At 43.6% G+C, this 19,995-nt stretch overlaps 1 protein-coding gene across 11 annotated transcripts in view; it reads left to right on the forward strand.

Annotated features, from left to right (window-relative positions):
* FGGY (FGGY carbohydrate kinase domain containing) overlaps positions 1-19,995 on the forward strand; it is a 390,193-nt gene that overhangs the window by 304,236 nt on the left and 65,962 nt on the right. For 9 of the 11 annotated variants that reach the window (XM_028513518.2, XM_036026185.1, XM_036026179.1 and 6 more), the window contains 3 exons: positions 2,232-2,306; positions 10,809-10,929; positions 17,128-17,222. In XM_028513518.2, coding sequence (XP_028369319.1) covers positions 2,232-2,306; positions 10,809-10,929; positions 17,128-17,222 — 291 coding nt within the window. The remainder of the gene's footprint in view (positions 1-2,231; positions 2,307-10,808; positions 10,930-17,127; positions 17,223-19,995) is intronic. The other 2 variants (XM_036026183.1, XM_036026184.1) reach the window with 2 other exon arrangements.

A 19,995-nucleotide genomic window follows, 5' to 3' on the forward strand; every position in this document is an offset into this window, starting at 1 on the left:
GACTCTTCCCCTCTGTGAGTGTATGAGGAACCAAGGTAGTAAACATTGTCTTCTCATAATTGTATAATGACAGAAAGATAGAATATCAGGAGAGAACAGTATACAAAAGGAAGAGGGAACATAGAATTGTCACTAATTCACACATTCAACATGTATTAACTTAGTGTCTGCTATGTGCCAGGCACAGTGCTAGGCATTGAAGACACTGTGGTGAATAACATCAGGAAAGTCTGTCAGAATACCTAGGTTTTGGTTTCCGTCCTCTGCATTCCCTTAGGCAAATTATTTCCTGAGGAAGATTATGAAATGAACTTCTATATTGTCAGCATTATTTATGTTTTGCTAGTTCAACCATGCATACTATCTGTGTAGATCTCTGGAGAATTTCGTGAGAGATGTCCCTTCACAGAGAGTAACTGGCTTGAGAGAATGCACCCCCAGAGTTCCTCTCTTGTCTCTCATTCAGACCTTCCATGCTCCTATGGGTTAAAATTAAAGACATTTTTCTCATCTAGCTGCCCAAATATTTGCCAAGAAAAATTCTCTGCAGGAATCCCCTTATTAACAAACTTAGATGAGTACTCAGAATAGCTGGCGCACAAGATGCTAAGTAAGCAAGCTTGGACACTGGAGTAGTGGACAGGGGCGAGCCTAGGAAGAAGACATTTCTGCTTCTCATTGAGGGAAAAGAGGCTCTGGCTGGTGTGGTTTAGTTGGTTGGAGCATTGTTCCATGACCAAAAGGTTGTGAATTCCCAGTCAAGGCATACACCTAGGTTGTGAGTTCAATCCCCAGTTCAGGTACATACGATCTCCAGTCTGGGCATGTATGGGAGGCAACCAATCAATGTTACTCTCTCACATCGATGTCTGTGTCTCTCCTTTCCTTTCTCCCTTTCTCTCTCTCTAAAAGCAATGAGAAAAAAATGTCCTCAGGTGAGGATTAAAATTTAAAAAAAAATTTTTTTTTTTAATCAGGGTAAGGTGGAGAATTTTTAACAGGGAGTTAGTTACATGATCAGATTTGTATTTGAGAATAATCAGTAGCTCTATGGTAGAGAGGAGCACCATTAGAAAGAAGTATTTGCTCAGGGCTAATTCAGCAATGAGGAAGGACAAAATGGTGGCCTGGTTTAAGGAAGCGTGAAACAGGATGAAGAAGGCATAAAGGCAAAAAAAAAATGGGGGATCAAATATACAAGACTTGGAGACTGACTAAATATGGAAAGGGAGGGAAAAATCAAGGAAGAGTGCTTCCAACTTTCTGGTTTCAGTAACAGAATGGCATCTGTGTCCTGCCAACAGGCCACTACTGGCCCCTGCATATCGGCTGGGGATGGAATCTGGAGAGGTGAAGGAGAGGGGCCTGTGTAGAGACCTCTTGGCCCCCCTATTGTAACATAGGGTGCATGTTGCCACCTCATTGAATTTTGGACCATGTATACTGTACGCCCTGAGTAAAAGTATGTTAGGTGAATTAATTTTTGTAATGTGAAAATAAAAAGTAAACTCTGGTATCAGTGTCCACAAATTCACACTAGATTTAACAGAACCAGCAGACTTAACCCTCTAGAAAGGTCCCAAGACAACACTCTGATGAATGGGAGTTATGAAAGTGGGATGGCGAATGAGTCTCAAAGGCATCCCAACCCAACATCCTGTTCAGTTCTGGAATCTCTCAGAGATTGACACACTCCATATAAGCATGTGGTTCCGATTGATTTTAATGGGATTCCCTTGCAAACCACAGATTCTAAATTATCCCCTAGTAGGTATAACATTTTTGCAGACATATTATTTTACCCTGAATACTCTTTGGATGCTGTCACACTGAGTTCTGACAGTAGCAGAATTCGAAATAAGGTCAGCTTTTGTAAGAATGCCCCTGCTACATGTTGTTGATTCCTGTAAGCCAAAGATGTTTGTAATAACAGATTTTTTAAAGAGGAAAGAAATTTTATTCCATGCTCAGAAATCTCAAACACAATCTTTCTATAGTATTTGTTTTGTTTTTGTTTAATTCAAGGCAAAGGGTTTCTCTGAAGAACTAGTTTTCCCAGGTCTGGAGATTAAACGATTTAGTAGTCATTTCACATTCAGCTGACAAGAAGGGGATTTGCATATGAACTTGTTTTGGCAAGAAACACATCTAAACGTGTTTCAGGGGAACCGACTCTATCCATGGCAGTTCCTTTTGGCCATCATCTTCTTTTTTTGTTTTCATCTCTCTAGGTCACCGGATTGAAACTGTCTCAGGACCTTGATGATCTCGCCATTCTCTACCTGGCTACCGTTCAAGCCATTGCTGTAAGATACTTTAATGCCACTTTTAAAGTATTTTCAAATGTTACCAAGAAAATCATAAGGAAGAGAAAATACTTGTATAGTATATATTGAGAAAATCTGCATGTAAGTGAATGAGTACAATTCAAACCTGTGTTGTTCAAAGGTCAACTGTATTTCCCTATAAATTTAAAGCAGTCATTTTCTAATTTTTAATATTTCAATTATAGTTGACATACAATATTATATTAGTGTACAGCCCAGTGATTAGACATTATGTAACTTACTAAGTAATCATGCAGATAAAGCTCATACCCATCTAACACCATATGTAGTTATTACAATATTATTGACTATATTCCCTATGCTGTACTTTGCATCCCCAGGGTTATTCTGTAACTACCAATTTGTACTTCTTAATTCTTTCACCTTTTTCACCCTCTTCCCCAACCTCCCTCCCATGTGACAACTGTCAAAATGTTCTCTGTATGTATGAGTCTGTTTCTGTTGTACTTATTTGTTTATTTTGTTTTTTAGATTCAATTGGTGATAGATATGTATTTATTGCCATTTTACCGTTCATATTTTTTATCTTTTTTTTCTTGTTGTTGACCTTCTTCTTCAGGAAGACCTTTTAATATTTCATGTAATATTGGTTTGGTGGTGATGAACTTCTTTAGCTTTTTCTTATCTGGGAAGCTCATTATCTATCCTTCTATTCTAAATGGTAGATTTGCTGGGTAGAGTAATCTTGGTTGTAGAACCTTGCTTTTCATCACCTAGAATATTGCTTGTCAGTCCCTTCTGGCCTGCAAAGTTTTAGTTGAGAAATTAGCTGACAGCCAAATGGGAGTTTCTTTGTAGGTAACTAATTGCTTTTCTCTTGCTACTTTTAAGATTCTCTCTTTGTCTTTACCTTTTGTATTTTAATTATGGTGTGTCTTGGTGTGGACCTTTTGTGGTTCATCTTATTTAAGAGTCTGTGCTTCCTGCACTTGAATGTCGATTTTCTTCACCAGGCTAAGGAAGTTTTCCATCATTATTTTTTCAAATACATTTTCAATTTCTTGCTCCCTTTTTTCCTTCCAGTTCCCCCATGATTCAAATGTTGGTACACTTGAAGTTGTCCCAAAGGCTCCTTACATAATCCTTATTTCTTTTACTTTTTTTTTCTTGATGTTCTGACTGGGTATTGTTTACTTCCTTATATTCCAAATCACTGTTTTGTTTCTTGGCTTCATCTACTCTACATGTAAATTATTCTTTTCATTTCAGTTAGTGCATCTTTCATTTCTGACTGGTCCTTTTTTATGGTTATTATGTACTTTATTATGCTGTTGAAGTTCTCTCTAAATTCATCTACTCTTCTCCTAAGTTCAGTGAGCATCCTTATAACTGGTGTTTTGAACTCTGCATCTAGTATATTGTTTGTCTCCATTTTGTTTAGTTCTTTTACTGGGGTTTCGTTCTGTTCTCTTATTTGAGACATGTTTCTTGCTCTCCTCATTTTGGCAGCCTCCCTGTGGCTTGTTTTGTTTTTGTTTTTGTTTTTTTAATGTATTAGGTAGAGCTGCAGTGTCTCCCCAGCTTGGTAGAGTGACCTAATGTAGTGGGTGTCCTGCAGGGTCCAGTGGCACAGCCTTCTTGTTCTCTGGAGCTGGACACTCTAGATGCTTAGCACCCCCTCCCCCACACCTACATATGGGCTGTGTATACCCTTCTTTTGTAGTTGAGCCTTGATTGCTGTTGGCAAGTCAGTGGGCAAGACTTACATATAGGTATATTGGCTGCAAAAACTGGCTCTGACCACCATGAAGGGTCACACCATGGAGCAGGACTTTCTTCAGCAGAGCTCTGATGCCCACTGAGTCCACCCTTGAGTGTGTTGTTTGTGGAGGTAGTCAGGTGATGCTTCAAAATGGTCTGAAGCTGTCCACTAGGTGTACTTGCTCTGGGGCCTCCCAGGAGGTACAGGCCAAGGTCAGCTACCACCTGTATTCTGCCCAGGATCACCCAGCCTGAGCTACAAAGCAGTCTGCAGATGAGTGCTACTTGTGCTGAGCTCTGCCTAGGAGAGGCCAAGCGGTGAACCAAGGCAAGCTTCTGCTAGTGCTGGTCCTGGGGCCACTTAGTGAGAGATACAGGGTACGCCAAAGCCAGATGCTGCTTATTCAAGAGATTATAGAAAAGTCTGAAGCGTGAGCCAAGACAGGCCATTTGTGTGGAAAAGCCACTGGAAACAACTTGGGTAGGCCCACAGGTTAGGAGTGTGGGAGTCTCAGGGAGTTACCAGGTCAGGCAAACAGTGATAGCTAGGTTGATGGAGACTCAGATATGGTGTCTACCTGGCTTTAGGGGGAGGGCTCAGAAAAGGAACAATGGCCTCTGCCAGCACTTCTGTCTTGGAGAAAGCTGCCCCTGCAGCTCTAGCCCTGATGCCAGAAAGACCAGTTCCTACCCTTGTTTCCCTGGTGCCTTTCAAGCTACTGCCCCAGTGTTGGAGCTTAGAGCAAGTGAGACTGAGTAAATCTGTGTGCAGCCCTTTAAGAGGAACTTCCTGGGAACCCAGAAGCCCTCTGTCTCACTCTGCCACATCCTGGCTGGTTTTTGCAGCTAAAAGTTATGAGGACTTCTCTTCTTGGCACTGGAACCCTGGGCTGGAGGGCCTGGTGTGGGGATGGGACCCCTCACTCCTCAGAGGGAATCTCCACAGCTGAGATATCCCTCTCAGTTTTTATCCACTACATGTGGGTGTGGAACCAGCTTATTCAGCATCTCTGCATTTCCTACCAGTCTCTATGTGGCAGCTTCTTTATATCTTTAGTTGTAGGACTTTCATTCAGCAAGAATTTAGGCAGTTCTGAATGATGGTTGTTGTGTAGTTTAGTTGTAATTCTGATGTGGTTGTGGGAGTTTTAATGCCATTTTTACGGAGGCTTACGGTATCAATAAACTTTAAACCTCATGCTCCCCAGACTATATCATATGCTTTTGTGACAGAGATTCTTAATTAAAGGGATCTTGCCAAAAAGATATGGGTGTCTGTTCGGAAGGAAATCTTGATAAAGATCTTCACCTGCTTTATTAATAACCTCAGATAGCTGAAAGGTGTTAAAGTCTTTGAACATCATACTTCTCATTTGTCTAATTTATCTTCTAAGTTCAATTAAATTGAAGCAAGTGAGCAGATGCCGTGTATATTGGCAATAAGAAAAAACTGGAATTAAGAATGTCTAAATTTATAAAACACATGATAATTATTCACTTTGCAAAAATTTAATCACCGGGTTTGTTTAAATAGTAAGCTTTCTTAGAATACAAAAGTATTTGTTTTTAGATAATCAGCTGCTTAAATGAAAGCTTTGATGGTAAGATAGGAAGAAAGGGAACAATTTAAATCTAAAACATTAGGAGCTCCTAAACCAAAGGCCAATCAAGAATGAAAACAAAATTCTAAAAGCTTGAACATGATTATTTAAGGAATCTTATTCTCCAGAGGTGATCCACGTGTGGGCTGAGCTACAAGCAGCTTCTCAACCCTGAAATCACACATGAAAGATTGCGTGTGTGTACATGTTAGAAAGTACATTTTCAGGGTAGTGGGTAATGGCTTTCAGGGTTTCAGGGATGGTAGGAACTCCAAAATGTAACAGGTGATCCAGTTAGATTTAGCCACTCTGGAAAGAAAATAGGAACCAACATAGAGGAAAAATCAGTTCATTTAATTCATATTCAAAATTCATTTTTAGAAACATACCTATTTAAACAAAGTTGCTATATGCTATTTGGACATATTTATATGTTATTCGATGATTGTTTCTTCATACCTCTTTCCCGGCCTCATTGTTTCAAATAATGAAACCACATGTATTTTTTTAACATATCTGTATCACCAACAGAGGCACTTTTCTCGTGTTCAGCTGTGTCCAGGGGCCGTGCACATCTGATAAGAGAACAGAACTCCCCCACCACTCAAGGAACGTGTGGTCTTGAATGCAACTATGTAGGAGTATGGAATCAGCCAACTTGATTAAATGGTCCTCTTAGTTTATAGACCAGTTTGACTTGATTTTTCCAAAGCAGCTGTCTTATTGATTTAATAGCTTGACCAGTTCGGTGAAATCAATCAGCTTGCTTTATTTATGGGGACTTGGTCAAAAACAGACAATTCTGACATCCATCAAAATGAAAGGAGTGATGAGTAAAATGAAAATGGAGAGCAAAAATGTGCATCAGCAGTAAAAACATTTATTTAGTGATCAAGTTTTATAGTAATGATGAGGGTAATAAATAATGTAGTTTGGGGTATTATGTGCCAGGCACTGTGCTAAATACTTCACACGCATTATCTGACACGTGTGTAATTCCACAGATTGGAAACCTAAGTCATAGTAAGGTTAATCACTCAGTTCCATGTAACTAGTAAGGGGCAGAGCTGGGATTTCTAAAATAAAACTAAATAGATAATGTATTGAAGAACTTATATTTTCTGATTCATTCATGTTACTGTATGAAAAGTCTTATTATAGTGGAATGAATTGCTTGCACTGAAATGAATATTCCTGGAAAACCAGAGCTGTGTGATGCTCATCTTTCCGAGTCCTTGTTAAGAGGTGGACGTGAAGAACAAGGCCCCACAGGATAGGTCAAGGGGCACCATCATGTGATGATAATGACTGTTACCTGTCATTGATACCCACTCTCAGTGCCAGGCACCAAACAGAGTGCCTTATCCACCTGTGGCTTAAGACAGTAACCTGTAAGTGGATGAGATTGTCCTCATTTTACAGACAGAGGGGAAACCACTTGCCAAGGTCAACACAGCTAGTGCATGGCAGAGTCGGGATTTGAACCTCTGCCTCACTCCCACGCTGCTGCTCTTTGCGCTTCACCATGCTGCACTTTTCTTTGACCTATTTGTAAAAGCTTCATGGACAAAATAAGCTTCCGGGCATTCCCAAGAACAGTTTTGAGTTGCCACTCTTAGAAAACGTTGTCATTTTGGCCAGATTGTCTCACAGAGGTCCCCAACTTGCTAACAACACTGCAGGAGAAGCCTTAAAATGTGTAAATGAGGATAAACTTAACACAGGCAGTGTGAGGGGTGGGAAGTGAGGGGAGCCCACTACATTTTCCCAAGTACCAGACATTTGGAAAATCAATCTTGTATGTAATGGACTGTACGTGTACTAAAAGCTATCATATTTATTTTGTCTATTGTCTTGATGACCTTTATAATACCATGAAGGGAAGGCAATTTAAGAGATTTTTCAATAAGACTTTATTATGGGATCAATTGAATTGTGAGTTCATTCTCTTTTGCAAAAGTATTTGGCTGTGCTGATCTTTTAGGCAAAAATGTGCATTTTAATTGAGCATTCTCATAATAGATATTTTCTTAGAACATTAAACTTGAAAATAAAATTTTATTTCATTGGCTCTGAAGAAGGCCCCTGATACCTGTTTGTTATTGATAAGTTAAAGTTAAACAAATTCCTTTCTGTAGTAATATCTATGATTGGTATTTTGTAGAAATAGGATGAAGTTGAGGAGATATTGTAATGAAGTTAACTCGGGACTGTGCACAAACCCTCCTTGAAATAAAATTCCCTCTTGATCACACTTAATTGAAAGACCTGTCAAACACCCAGTTTATCCATAGCCTGTTCAGCTATAGTTTTCTTTTCAGAATAGACCCTTAAAAAGTACTATTTGCATTTGAAGTCTCTTGATTTGCATTTGGTTCTGTACATTCCCAGTGGAATAGCCTAATTTTAATTTAAATTTCTCTGTGAAAACACTTTTTCCAGAAAGGTGAGCACAAAATCATTTTAGCACAAAGCCTTTCAAGGAGGGTGGAGTAGTTCACTGAGTGGAGGGAAGGCCCCGCCACAGGCCAGGCTGAGTGGGAAATTCCAGCCAACAATGCCAGGGGAGACAGAGACAGGCTGTCACGGCCCCTCTTGAGGGAGTGCCCTCGTTGGATCCTTTCTTTCCTTTTCCCAGGCAATGGGCTTTGTGTTAATCTCAACCCAGGCCCTCTAGACACTTGAGCCCAAGTCCCTGGTTTTAGAAACATGAGAAATAGCAATTTTGTACAGCATTTCTGTGTCTATTGGGAAGCCCTATGTGGACTCCGTTGCCTGAAGCAAATCATATAACTCCTTAATGGGGATAACAGTAGGCAGTCTTTCAATTTCTCATTGATTGGAGATGATCTTTGAGTGGGTAGCAGAGGCCTAATGACTAAAATGACTCTCACCTCTAAACACTTTCCACGTTCTTGACACTCTGCTACCTTGACACTCTGACTATAACAGCAGCCTTGCAAGGTAAGGCTCACTGTATTTTATGAAGCTTATAATTGCATTTCAGTTTTTTCATGTCAATTCTGAAAATACACAGAATTTTCAAATGAACAAACATGATATTATTATTCCCATTTTAAAAATGAGAATGAAGTCTTAGAAAGGTTAGGTACAGGTTTGATTCAAGAAAGAGGTGAAATGCCTTAATACCATCCTGGGTTTTTTTTTAATTCAAAAGCCGTGATCTTAGCTACTGTAGATTCATGCCTCTAGGGTAGTCGAGGCCTACCTGTAATCCACGGGCGCTCAATGATCAGTGGTGGACATAAGGGCATCTGTAGGCCTCTTAAAATTATTCATAATAATATTTTGTATACAAATTTTTTCTGGGGAGGTCAGTAGGTTTTATTATGTTCTCAAGAGAGTTTATGACTGCCAAAAACCTTAGGAAAGAACATCTGGGGGTAATCAACCCATAATCAATAAGCAGGATCTGGCCTTATGTGGTACAACATGTTTTAATTAAAAAAAAAAAAAACACTACAGCTGTGAATTATCTTTGTTGGCCCAAGTTTTACCTAATCCATATTCTTACCAAATTCATTAATAACTTCTACAAACCCCATGGACCTTTGGGCTGGAACTGCTGTGTTTTTGCTTCTCAACTGCCTTCCTCCCTCATCATTTATTCTGCAGCAATCAGGATTTCATGCTGCCTGGTCCCCAGATCACCCCCTGGTCACTCCCTCTCCTGGAGGCACCAGGACACACAGCTCTGCAGACAACCTTGTCAAAGGAGGCTTCGCTTGCCCTACATTCCACCCCCTGGGGGTCACAGGAACATTTGGACCACTTCTTAAGTCTCCATACTTTACTTTGGTTAAGCCTCTGATTTGGCATATCCTCCAGCTAAACTACCTTCTTCCCTCCCTCCCCTTCCCCACAGCCTTGTGCTGGGGAACCAACTTGCCAGCAGTGCTGCAATTTCATTCATGACACTGGCTCACTCAGTCTCTCCAGCTCAAACCTGCCTTCTTGGTGGCTGCACCACCTGTGGCCTATCAGATCCTTGACCTCTTCCTCCCCCTTGACCTTCTCCTCTGACTACTTTAGCATCTCGCTCGCATGTCCACACCTAGGACTTTGTCATTCCCCAGAATTGCTCCATCTCTAAACTTTTTAAGGGTTATCTCTCCTCAAAAACAAAACAAAACAAAACACTACTTCTTATCATCTAAGTCCATATCACAGTTCATCTTTTTTTGTTTTTAATCCCTATCCCCAAAAAGTTATGATTTGTGAACTTACAGTTTTTGAACTTCCCAATAAATTAATGGTTTTAGCTGTTTGAAAATCCTAGCTCTAAAGCTAAAGAATCGTACATGAAGGTTCATCTTGATGATCCCACGAGGGTCTCCTCTTCCCAAGCTTCAGCATTATTTGCTGAGTTTAGTTAAGGATGAGGATAACAAATTTTATGAAGATAGTAAGACACAGGGCTGAGATGAAAATACAGCAGAGGCCCGAGCCAACCAGAGCAGGTGCTTTCCGTGTCATCCCAGGTCGTTAAGGACTGACTGGGAATTGATTCCAGCTCTGGAAGCTTCATTATGGGAACCACTACCTGGTCTCAAGTGAAAACAAGGTCATTTTAGCCCTTTGCCATCCCCAAGTCTGAGTTTCACATTCTTTGTGCAATGAGAGCCCTCTTTCCATGTTTCTGCTGCTTAATTTGTTGGTGTCTTTTTCAAGGAACAAACGTCTTTAGTTTTTATTTCGGGAAGAAAGGTTGACTCAGGGACCACTGACCATTATTTTCAGAGCAGGGTTGCCCGTCACTTCATTCCTCGTACCTGAGAGGAGACCCGGGCCATAGTAACCCTCATCAAATACTGACTTGAATGACCTATATTAATATGAATTAACTGTGTTAATACTGTCATTTATTTTCATCAATATCATGGAACAACTGCTGAAAGCAAATGGCGTAGTAATGAAGAAGATTTTCAGGCAGGCAGGCCCAGGCTGGAGTCCACACTCTGTGACTTAATGACCCCCGTGACCAGAGACAACCTACTGGCTCTGAGTCCTTGCTTTCTGAGATGGTGTTTGCGGAGCTCTGAGGGCAGTGTCTGGCACGGGGTCAGCACTTAGTAAACAATCGATATCATTTTCTTTGGCTGTCACTCTAATGCTTTCTTCTGTGTTTCCCTTGCAGTTTGGGACCCGCCTCATTATAGAGGCCATGGAGGCAGCGGGGCACTCGATCAGCACTCTGTTCCTGTGTGGAGGCCTGAGCAAGAACCCCCTTTTTGTGCAAATGCATGCGGACATTACTGGTAAGTCTGAGAAGGAGAAAAGGTCACCTTAGGCTTGGCGGCAGAGGGCTGCCGTCTGTGATCCAGACAGGGATGAGAATAGGGGGATATGGGTGGTGTGCCAAATTGTTTCGAATGTGTGCTACGCTAACATGTGTGTTTTTTTAAAAGATTTTATTTATTTATTTAGAGGGAAGGGAGGGAGATAGAGAGAGAGAGAGAGAAACATCAATGTGCGGTTGCTGGGGGTTATGGCCTGCAACCCAGGCATGTACCCTGGCTGGGAATTGAACCTGCGACACTTTGGTTTGCAGCCCACGCTCAATCCACTGAGCTACGCCAGCCAGGGCTTAACATGTGTTTTTTAAAAGATAACTGTGGAGTCTTTGTAGTCATGATGGGGAAAGAGACTTCTATGAGAATCCAGCCATGGGATGATGGTGAGAAATGAGACAAAAGAGGTCAGCAAGGCTGGATCCTAATTCAAGCATTTACTCAACAGTTTTGAGTACTTCTTCAGGGCATTGTGGGGAATATTGAAGTTATAGAAATGAGTAAGATATAATGTCTGCCCCCGAGGAGTTCAAGGTCTGTTGAGGAAGGCAAATAACATGCAGACATGTTAAATTTAGTGTGGCGAGAACTGCAAGTGAGAAGAGCACAGGATATTATGAAAACACAGTGGGGCCCCTCTCTGTGCTTTGGACCTAGGATGGTGCAGGGCCAGGGACCTGGAGAAAGTGAGAAGGAAACTGTATTGAAGAAGGAATAGAGAACCCAGCTACTATGAGAACTATGGATCTGGCTGCAGATGGAAAGACCCTGAGACCCTCATCAGAATCAAAATCATGACACAGATGGAGAGAGTCCAGACTGATGGACTAATCCTTCTGTGATATGAGCAGACCCCTGGGTCCCAAGCAGGGGGCCCCATTGGTAGGAGGCTTGCTGGTGTCGCAGAGGTTGGCTGGGACTGCCATCTCTCTGCACCTGGTGCCCTTAACCCCTCTTGCTCCTATCTCTGCCAGCATCTCCTGGGGACTACTGTTCCCCTCCCAGGACCCATCCCAGGGTGGCCAGGCACCATAGCTCCAGCCTGATGTGAGCCCACCCTACACTGGTCTCCATTTATCATGAACTTCTGCCGTCCCACACCTTCTGGATCCCTTACCTCTAACAGCTCAGTGGGTCAAGTTCGCTGCTCCTACTCTGCTACATCATTTGCCTCTTTTCCCCCTAAGCTGTGCAGATTCCTACAGGGGAGAGATTTCCCAAATGTGATGGGTGTAACTGACCCCGGTATATTATGAGATCAAACAAAACTTGTCTCCCATGTTAGAGATAAGTAGACTGAGGCACAAGCCAGAGGACAGAATAAGAAACTACACAGTTTAAGGGCAAACATATCAGGATGTTAGGTGTGGAAATTACTACCATTAACCAAGCTCCCTCTGTGTGTTGTGTGAATGAATCTCTCCATATACATTTAGTCCTCAGGTACCACCAAAATATAGAAATTGATGCCCCCATCTTACAGACAGGGAAACTGAGGTTCATGGAGGTGAATTAAATCAACTGTCCAAACTCAAACATCCAATAAGGAGCAGGACAGTGATCATAACCCAGGTATCTTAGCTTTTCTGCCCAGTTTGTAACCATTGATGATGAAGACTTCTTTCTCTGAGTGTCCAAAACCTATGGAAGCAGGCCGCTCTGAGGCAGAAATAGGAAAGACATGAAAAGGCACCCAGATTACATTGTGATTTTCCCCCGGAGAAAACCCATTTTATCTAAAACTCAGCTAGTAGCTTGGTTCAGATAAGAGTCAGACTTAAAATTTGATCTGTGAGTGACTTTCCAATTTCCAGCCTTCTAGCAGCCACAAAGACTTCCTACTGGAAGATAAAATCAGCTTGCCTAACACATTCCCTCTTGGCTAACCAGAGGGGATGGGAAGCAGGCCTCCAAGAGCAGAGCGCAATGAGTGACCCCGGTTCCCGTCTAGGCGTGGAGGCTCCGGCCTTTATGAAAGTGGGTCCCCTTCCAGGCCTTACATCCCTGAGCTGATTCAGAAGCAGGGGTTGCAATGGCTTCACAGAAAGTTCTGCTTTGGAAACTGTTCTTCAGGCCATTGAATGAAAAGGCTGTTAATCGTTATTTGGATTCCGATTGAAACTGGACCCTTTGTCTCTGACTATGGACCAGTTACAGTCCCAGACAAAGGGACCTTTTCTTTGGCCTGAAATTCCTCTGCTTTGGGAAGCCTGTGACTGACAAGTGATGGCAAAGTGCATCTGCCTTTAAATGCCTTGGGTTCTGCTAAACTCATTAATGCATCAGATAAAATAGTTCACATTCCAGGCCAGGCTGCCTTCTTCCTCTCCTGCACCCAGCACTGGGGAAAAAAGAACACATTTGCTTTCGTTCCTATAAAAGACACATACAGAGCAGAGGGTGTAGAGGTAGAGTTTTTGGTGCCTTTACACATTGTAATTGCTCTAGTTTTCCTGCAAAGAAAAACTTTGAGGGACCTCAGACCTGGTACGTGATTCTCAGGAATGCCTGTGGAAAACCCAGTGGAATGTGGAAGATGCTTTGGGGAAGGTGTGGAGTGATGGGAAAGAGCAGGGTTGGGGGTGGGAACAGCTCTGTGACTCTGGGCAAGTTGCTGTACCTCTCTGAGCCTCATTTCTCTCTGCTAGAAGATAGAAATAATGGTAATTTCCCTCCTGCAAATTGTACTAAGGAATAAATACTTGTAAACGTTAGTTCATTTCTTTCCTTAGGCAGCTGCACACCAAAAAGAAGACGTGTATTTGAGGAGAAAACAGTTTAATGTTTTGTACATAAACATCTGCCATTTCAGGAACAGCCTGCTCGCTGCAAGCAGGGAGAGTGGGGCCTCGGCAACTTGGGAAAGTCCTCTACATGCAGAGGCAGAATTTCTCTGTGCCCTGGGCATTTAGTTAACTGTGGTTTCAAGAAATACTTGGTGTGTACCAAGTAATTGTAGGTTTCCCCCACTGACTGGGGACTAAATGTTCCTCCTTCTAGATTTTGTTTTCCAGTTCTAGCAATTTTAGTAGGGGTTTCCCTCTTCCTGCCTTATTTATCATTTGTTTATTTCCTCCAAAACCTTCCCTGAGCATGACAGTGAACCCAGCACGGAGAATGGTGTAGGGATGTAAAGAAGGGCAATAATGCCCTGCTCACTGGGTCATTACAGACAGAGAATGGATGTGCTCTCCAGTGTCCGGGGGACCAGAGAACACTGGGGTCACTGTGATTTAGCTCCAGGGGGGAGTAGAGGACATACTCTAACGGGATTAACTGGAGAAAAGTCAAACAAAGGCTCTGTTTACAGAGGTGTGGGCAGGGTGTAGGGAAACCCTGGCCACCAGGCAACAGCCTGGGGCAACTCACAGTCTTACCAACTCTCTAGGCTTGTACAGGGGCCAGGGCAGGGAGGCAACCAACCTAAAACCATGGGGCTCCATGAGGACAGCTCCCAGATTGGAGCTTACTCAACAATGCAACCAGAGGGCAACTGGGCCATAAGTGTCCACACACTGTTCCCGGACCCAGAGCACCTAGAGCAGGTCAGGGCTGGAAGGAAGAGGTGGGATTGACCTGAGGGGCAAATAGAAACTGCGAATTGGTTCCACCCAGGGTAACAGGTGGGGGGAGACTTCAGAGGTAACAACTAGTGCTAATTTAGTGCTTTCCGTGAGGCAAGCACCATTTTAAGTGCCTTACCCTCAATAGTACTTTTAATCCTCAAGCAGCCTTGTGAAGTAGGTGGAATTTTAACCCCATTTTGCAGATGGGAAAACTGAGGCACAGAGAGCTTAGCTAATTTGCCTCAGATCACATAGCTAAGTCATCAAGGGAACCAGAATGCAAACCCTGGCAGTCTGGCTGCAGAGTGCTTTGGGCTGCAACTGGAGAGCTGGTGGGGGAACTCAGCAGGTTTCCTCTGGTTTCCAGTTCCCAGCGGAAGGGGCCTGCAGCTGGTTCCTTCCTGCTCAGAACCAGGGAGGTTTTTTGGCAGGGTGAAGAGGGGTTTGGGAGCTGAATGACACTTGGAGAAACTGTCTTCTCAAAAGCCCTAGTGCACGGGGTTGGTCACGGTCACAGTCACAGTCTGTATGACCCCGGGATTCTGCTAAGGCATTCTCCTGACTTGGCCGACACAGCCCTTCAGTGCAGACTGGTGTCTGTCCTTCCCCTTGAGATGTTCCTTCCCCACTGCTCCAGTTTCTGGCCCAGGAGAAGTGCATGCAGAAGGGCGTCACTCACTATCAATAATAATTCTAACAGTAGCAGCCCCCATTCTTAAAGGCTCATCATAGGCCAGAAAATGTGCTCTGCATGTATGCCCTTTCTCACTAATCCTCACAGCAAACCTGTGTGGAAAGTCTCTTCATCACCATTTTACACTTGGGGAAACTGAGGCTAAAAGAGTTGAAGTGACATGCCGAAAGACACAATGCTAGTGGAACCAGGTCTAAACTTTTCCCAGAGCCCCCATCCCAACTGCTACTTGTTAGCAAAGTCTCAAGTACGGGCCAGCCCTGCAGCATGAAGCTGCTACTCCTGAGCATGCCAGGATGTGTGTGAGAATTCCGTTCCCTGCCCCCTTTGTCTGGGATGGCTGGCCGACTGGCCCAGTCCTGGAGTGGGAGGGTGAGGCAGGACATGGTGGGAGTACAAAGGAGGTTATGTCAGGGAAGTCTTCCCAGAAAAGATAAAAAGAGGAGTCCAGGCTTTGGGAAAAATAAATCTGTCTTGCTTAGGAAAAGATTTTATAGGTCTGGCCATAGAGCTTACCTCTGTGGAGTTTGCTGCCATCTCCTGATTAGCAAATACATCTATATTTTATATACATTGTACTTATTATACACGTGCTTGTCTTCTGAATGATTGTTACTCATCTTAAACCCACCATGAACCCTCCGCCTCTGGAGCTGGCACACAGCATGTTCCTCCCTGCCTGGCAGACCCCCACTGCATTATCCTTCACCTGCACCCTTAACCCTCACCTCCACTCTGATGACGCCCTGCCCCTGCTAGAAGTGTCTTCTTTCCTCATTGAAGCTCTTACCAAATATTATACAGTGGTCTTGAATCCTGGAATCCAGCAGCAGACAGAACAAAGCCCCTGCCCTCATGGAGCTTATGTTCTAGCAGGGAAGACAGACTTAGTAACAGTGTTGGAAGGAGTGCTGTGGGCACGTCGTCGTCTTAAACTGGACAGTCAGGAAAGCCACAGTGGGAGGGATGTGTTTGCACAGACTTGGAGTGAGACGTTGTTGTTGCGTGGACATCCAGAAGGAAGTGACTGACCCCAACAGAGGAACAGCATGGGTGAGGCCCCTGAAGCAGAATTAAGAAAGAGCAAGGAGGCCAGGGCAATGTGGCCAGGATGAGAGGGAAGAGAGGAAGACCTGGGTGGGCACCGGTCCTGGAGGTCCTCGTTAGCCAAGGAAAGGCTTTGCCTTGTACTCAGAGACATTGGAAACCACTGGAGGGGTTAGTCACACCCTCTTGTAGTACTTTCATTTTTTTTAGTGCATCTCAGTTACAGAATTGACCTCCTTTATCTCTTTCTCATCCATCTCTCCTTGAGACTGGAACAGCAGGACAGAGTCAAATTCAGCTCTGTATTCCCTGGGCCCAGCAAAGCACTTAAGAAATGTCTGTTACAGTGACCAGAGGGGAGAGAAGGGGGAATTCCAGGGGGGAATGGGTAGGGTTTACAGGAACAAATTTAAAGGACACATGGACAAAAACTAGGGGTGGGGGGTAATGGGAGGGAAGTAGGGAGGGCTGGGTGGGTGGGCTGGAATGGGAGTAAATGGGAGAAAACTGTACTTGAACAATGATTAAAATAAAAAAAAAGAAACATCTGTTAAACTGAATTGAACCAAATGGCAGGCAGCAGCTAGCAGGAGCCTGGGGAGCCTGGGCAAAAAGGTCTCATGAGTTGATCTATATGGCGTTGGCTCCCATGGGGCTCTTGGCTACTGCACCAGCAGGGAGAGGCAATGAAACCCTTTAGACCCAGGGAATCCCAAAAGATAAGGAACTGCAAGGGTTGGGAAGGAGGTGCCTGTTGCTATACTTCACATAAGGTGTTTTTACTGCCGGGCTGCTTGCTGGCTCCCCACAGTGCCCCAGGCCCACACACTAACCAAGGTGTGGTCTTGTCCTGTGCAGGCATGCCTGTGGTCCTGTCCCAAGAGGTGGAGTCTGTTCTCGTGGGTGCTGCTATTCTGGGTGCCTGTGCCTCAGGGGATTTCACTTCTGTACAGGTATGTGAGGAGCAAGGGGTAGGCCGTGGCCCCTCCCCTGTCTGGACTGCCCTTCCTCTTGACAGCAGCTCACATCTTGCAAAACACACATAAGATATAATTAAGAAATGATAGGTTCCAGGCAGGGAAAGCACAAACACTTCTAGCCTCAGACATATTTATTGCAGTTTTTATTTGACTTGGCCTCTGTTAGTGCTGGTCATTCTGTTTTTCTGTCGATTTCCTTTTGCTTTTCCTCCTTTAAAGTAGCCCTTAAATTATTTTTTTAAATATCCCCTTGACCATTTTCTTTTAGCAAGTAGAACAGGTAAGGTTCAAAACTTAAGTTTTTCTTGTAAATTTTAAATTTGTATTTGCTTATTTCATCTCTGTCCACCACTGTCCAAATACTATTGAGGTCTCTATCAGCAAGAGACACAAATGAAAATGTTAGTAAGAAAAAGGAATTAAAGGAAAAAAATAAGGAACAAAGACAAAGAAGGAAACGACTCGGCGGCAGTGATTGAGCACATAGTTTGACTCTGAGCTTCCTGGCAGCCAAGACGAAAAGAACACATGATAAGTTGCATAACTCTTATTTTCAAAAAGAGGAAGCATACCAGTTTCTTGTAGGAGACAAAGCTTTTCCTACCACCAAATTGCAAAAGACATTTCACACGTGGGGTTTTATGGAGAGATTTTGAGTGGCAGCTTGGTAGTATTAACAGCCAGCTTAGAAACGGTAGAGAAGCAGCCCAGATAGAGTGGCAAGCACAGGCTCTCGAGTCAGACCACCTGGACTCAAGTCCTAGCTGGACAACTACCAACTGGGATGTGACCATTTGTTTATCTGTGGTAATAATCAGTAGCACATTGTGAGTTCTTTCCCTGGGTCAGGAATGCTCATTTAGTCCCATGCTGGTTACTCTATTACTCCTACTTATGGTTGGGGAAGGAACTTGAGAAACTTAGCCAAAACTGAAACAGGTAGCAGATGCCCAAACTGAGAAGTCTGGAGCCCAAGTCTCAGCTGAGAGTTCAGGAAATACTCATTCAGCTGAGGATCAGAGAGTTTAATGATTTGCCCAAGGTCTCAAAATCAGGACTAGAAGCCATGTTTTCCAATAGCCTAGTAACTTATTGTGACCCAATTATGTACCAAGAGCTATTGCAGGTGCTCTTCATAGAATCTGCCTGGTAAAACAACATATGTGGGCAACAGAGGTCCAGAAAGGCGGTAGAACTTAAGGATACATTGTTATAAACACACAGATGCAAACGTCTGATTTCAATTATCTGTGCCCTTTGTACCACATTTTGGGAAGTGTGGTACACTACATATCACCCAGGCTTCTCGACTTGGTGCCTCTGAAATATCCCTTTCAAGAACTGGATCTACTCATGAAGCCTTGTGGAATTTAACTGCAGTTTGTAAACACAGTAGAGTTGAGTCTTCAACTTTTCCTGGATTTTCTGGTACTCGGAAATATTATATGGAGGTATTTATTTATTGATGAAATATCATTGACTCATCAATTATTATTTTAGTGTTATCAGCTTATAAAGATGATCTCACAACTAGATGCCTTGCCATTCCTGGAACAAATTCCAATTTCTAAAACAAAACAGTAGAGATGCTTGCTAAGGCCCTGCATATGTTACCTCATATTACGGACTGAATGTTTGAGTCTTCTCAAAATTCTTGTACTGAAGCCTGAACCCCCAACATGATGGTATTTGGAGGTGCATCTTCGGGAGGTCACTCGGGTTCGACGGTATCATGAGAGCGGGGCCCTTATGTGGGATGGGGGCCCTTCTGAGAAGAGACCCCGGAGAGCTGGAACATGTACACTTGTACCCTCATCCCGTCCCCTTTCTCTCCGTGTGAGGACACAGTGAAAAGGTGGCCCTCTGCACACCAGGGGCATGGTGTTCACCAGAACCTGATCATGCTGATAGCTTGCTCTTGAACTTCTTCCAGCCTCCAGAACTGTGAGAAAATAAAATTCTGTCATTTAAACATTCATTCTGTGGTATTTTGTCATGGCAACCCAAGCAGACTAAGACACCTCGTTTAATTTTGTCGTCTTCCTACCTGCAGGATAGATGTCTCCATCCCTGTGTTATATTTGAGGAAACCAGGGCTCAGAAAGGTTTTAAGTAATTTGCCCAAGGCTGCAGTTAATAAGGGACAGAGCAGAATTGAAGCCAAGGTCTCTGGATCGATAGCCTGTCCTGGCTTTCATGCTGTTTCTACTTTGTTCTATTTTTTCTCTTTTTTTTCCTTAAAAATACTTTCTGGCTTCTAAAATGTTTCAAGGTGCATTTTCTGAAAAGAAATGTCATTGGTCACACATCAAGTAGTAGTCTGCACCCCAACAGAGAGCAGGGCGACCGCCTGGGGCTGCGCCACCCAGCACTCCACGCCGGGACTGGCGGGACCTCGCTGGTGTCTCCGGCAAACTGAAGCTCACCGCTCCTGAAGGGCTCCACTCGCAGCTCCACACTGGCGTCTTCCCTCCACGAGAGTTTTCATTGATCTTCTGGAGCAGAATCGAAGGTACAGACCATTGAATATTGGCCCTGGTGGCCTGAGTAGCAGCTGCAAGGCTCCCAACAGCTGAAAGACAAGCTTGTGCCTCCTGTTCCACCCGAGGACATGTGTGCCTCTTCCGACTGATTGTCGTTGTAGGGGACACTGTAATGTGGTAGAGAGAGGCCCTGAGGGAATCCGCGTAGAATTGGCCTCTTTGTTTGCTCGTTGTGTAGCCTCAGACAGTGGCACCTGGCCTCT

This window comes from Phyllostomus discolor, chromosome 5 (assembly GCF_004126475.2).
Source record: "Phyllostomus discolor isolate MPI-MPIP mPhyDis1 chromosome 5, mPhyDis1.pri.v3, whole genome shotgun sequence".
Classification (NCBI taxonomy): Eukaryota; Metazoa; Chordata; class Mammalia; order Chiroptera; family Phyllostomidae; genus Phyllostomus; species Phyllostomus discolor.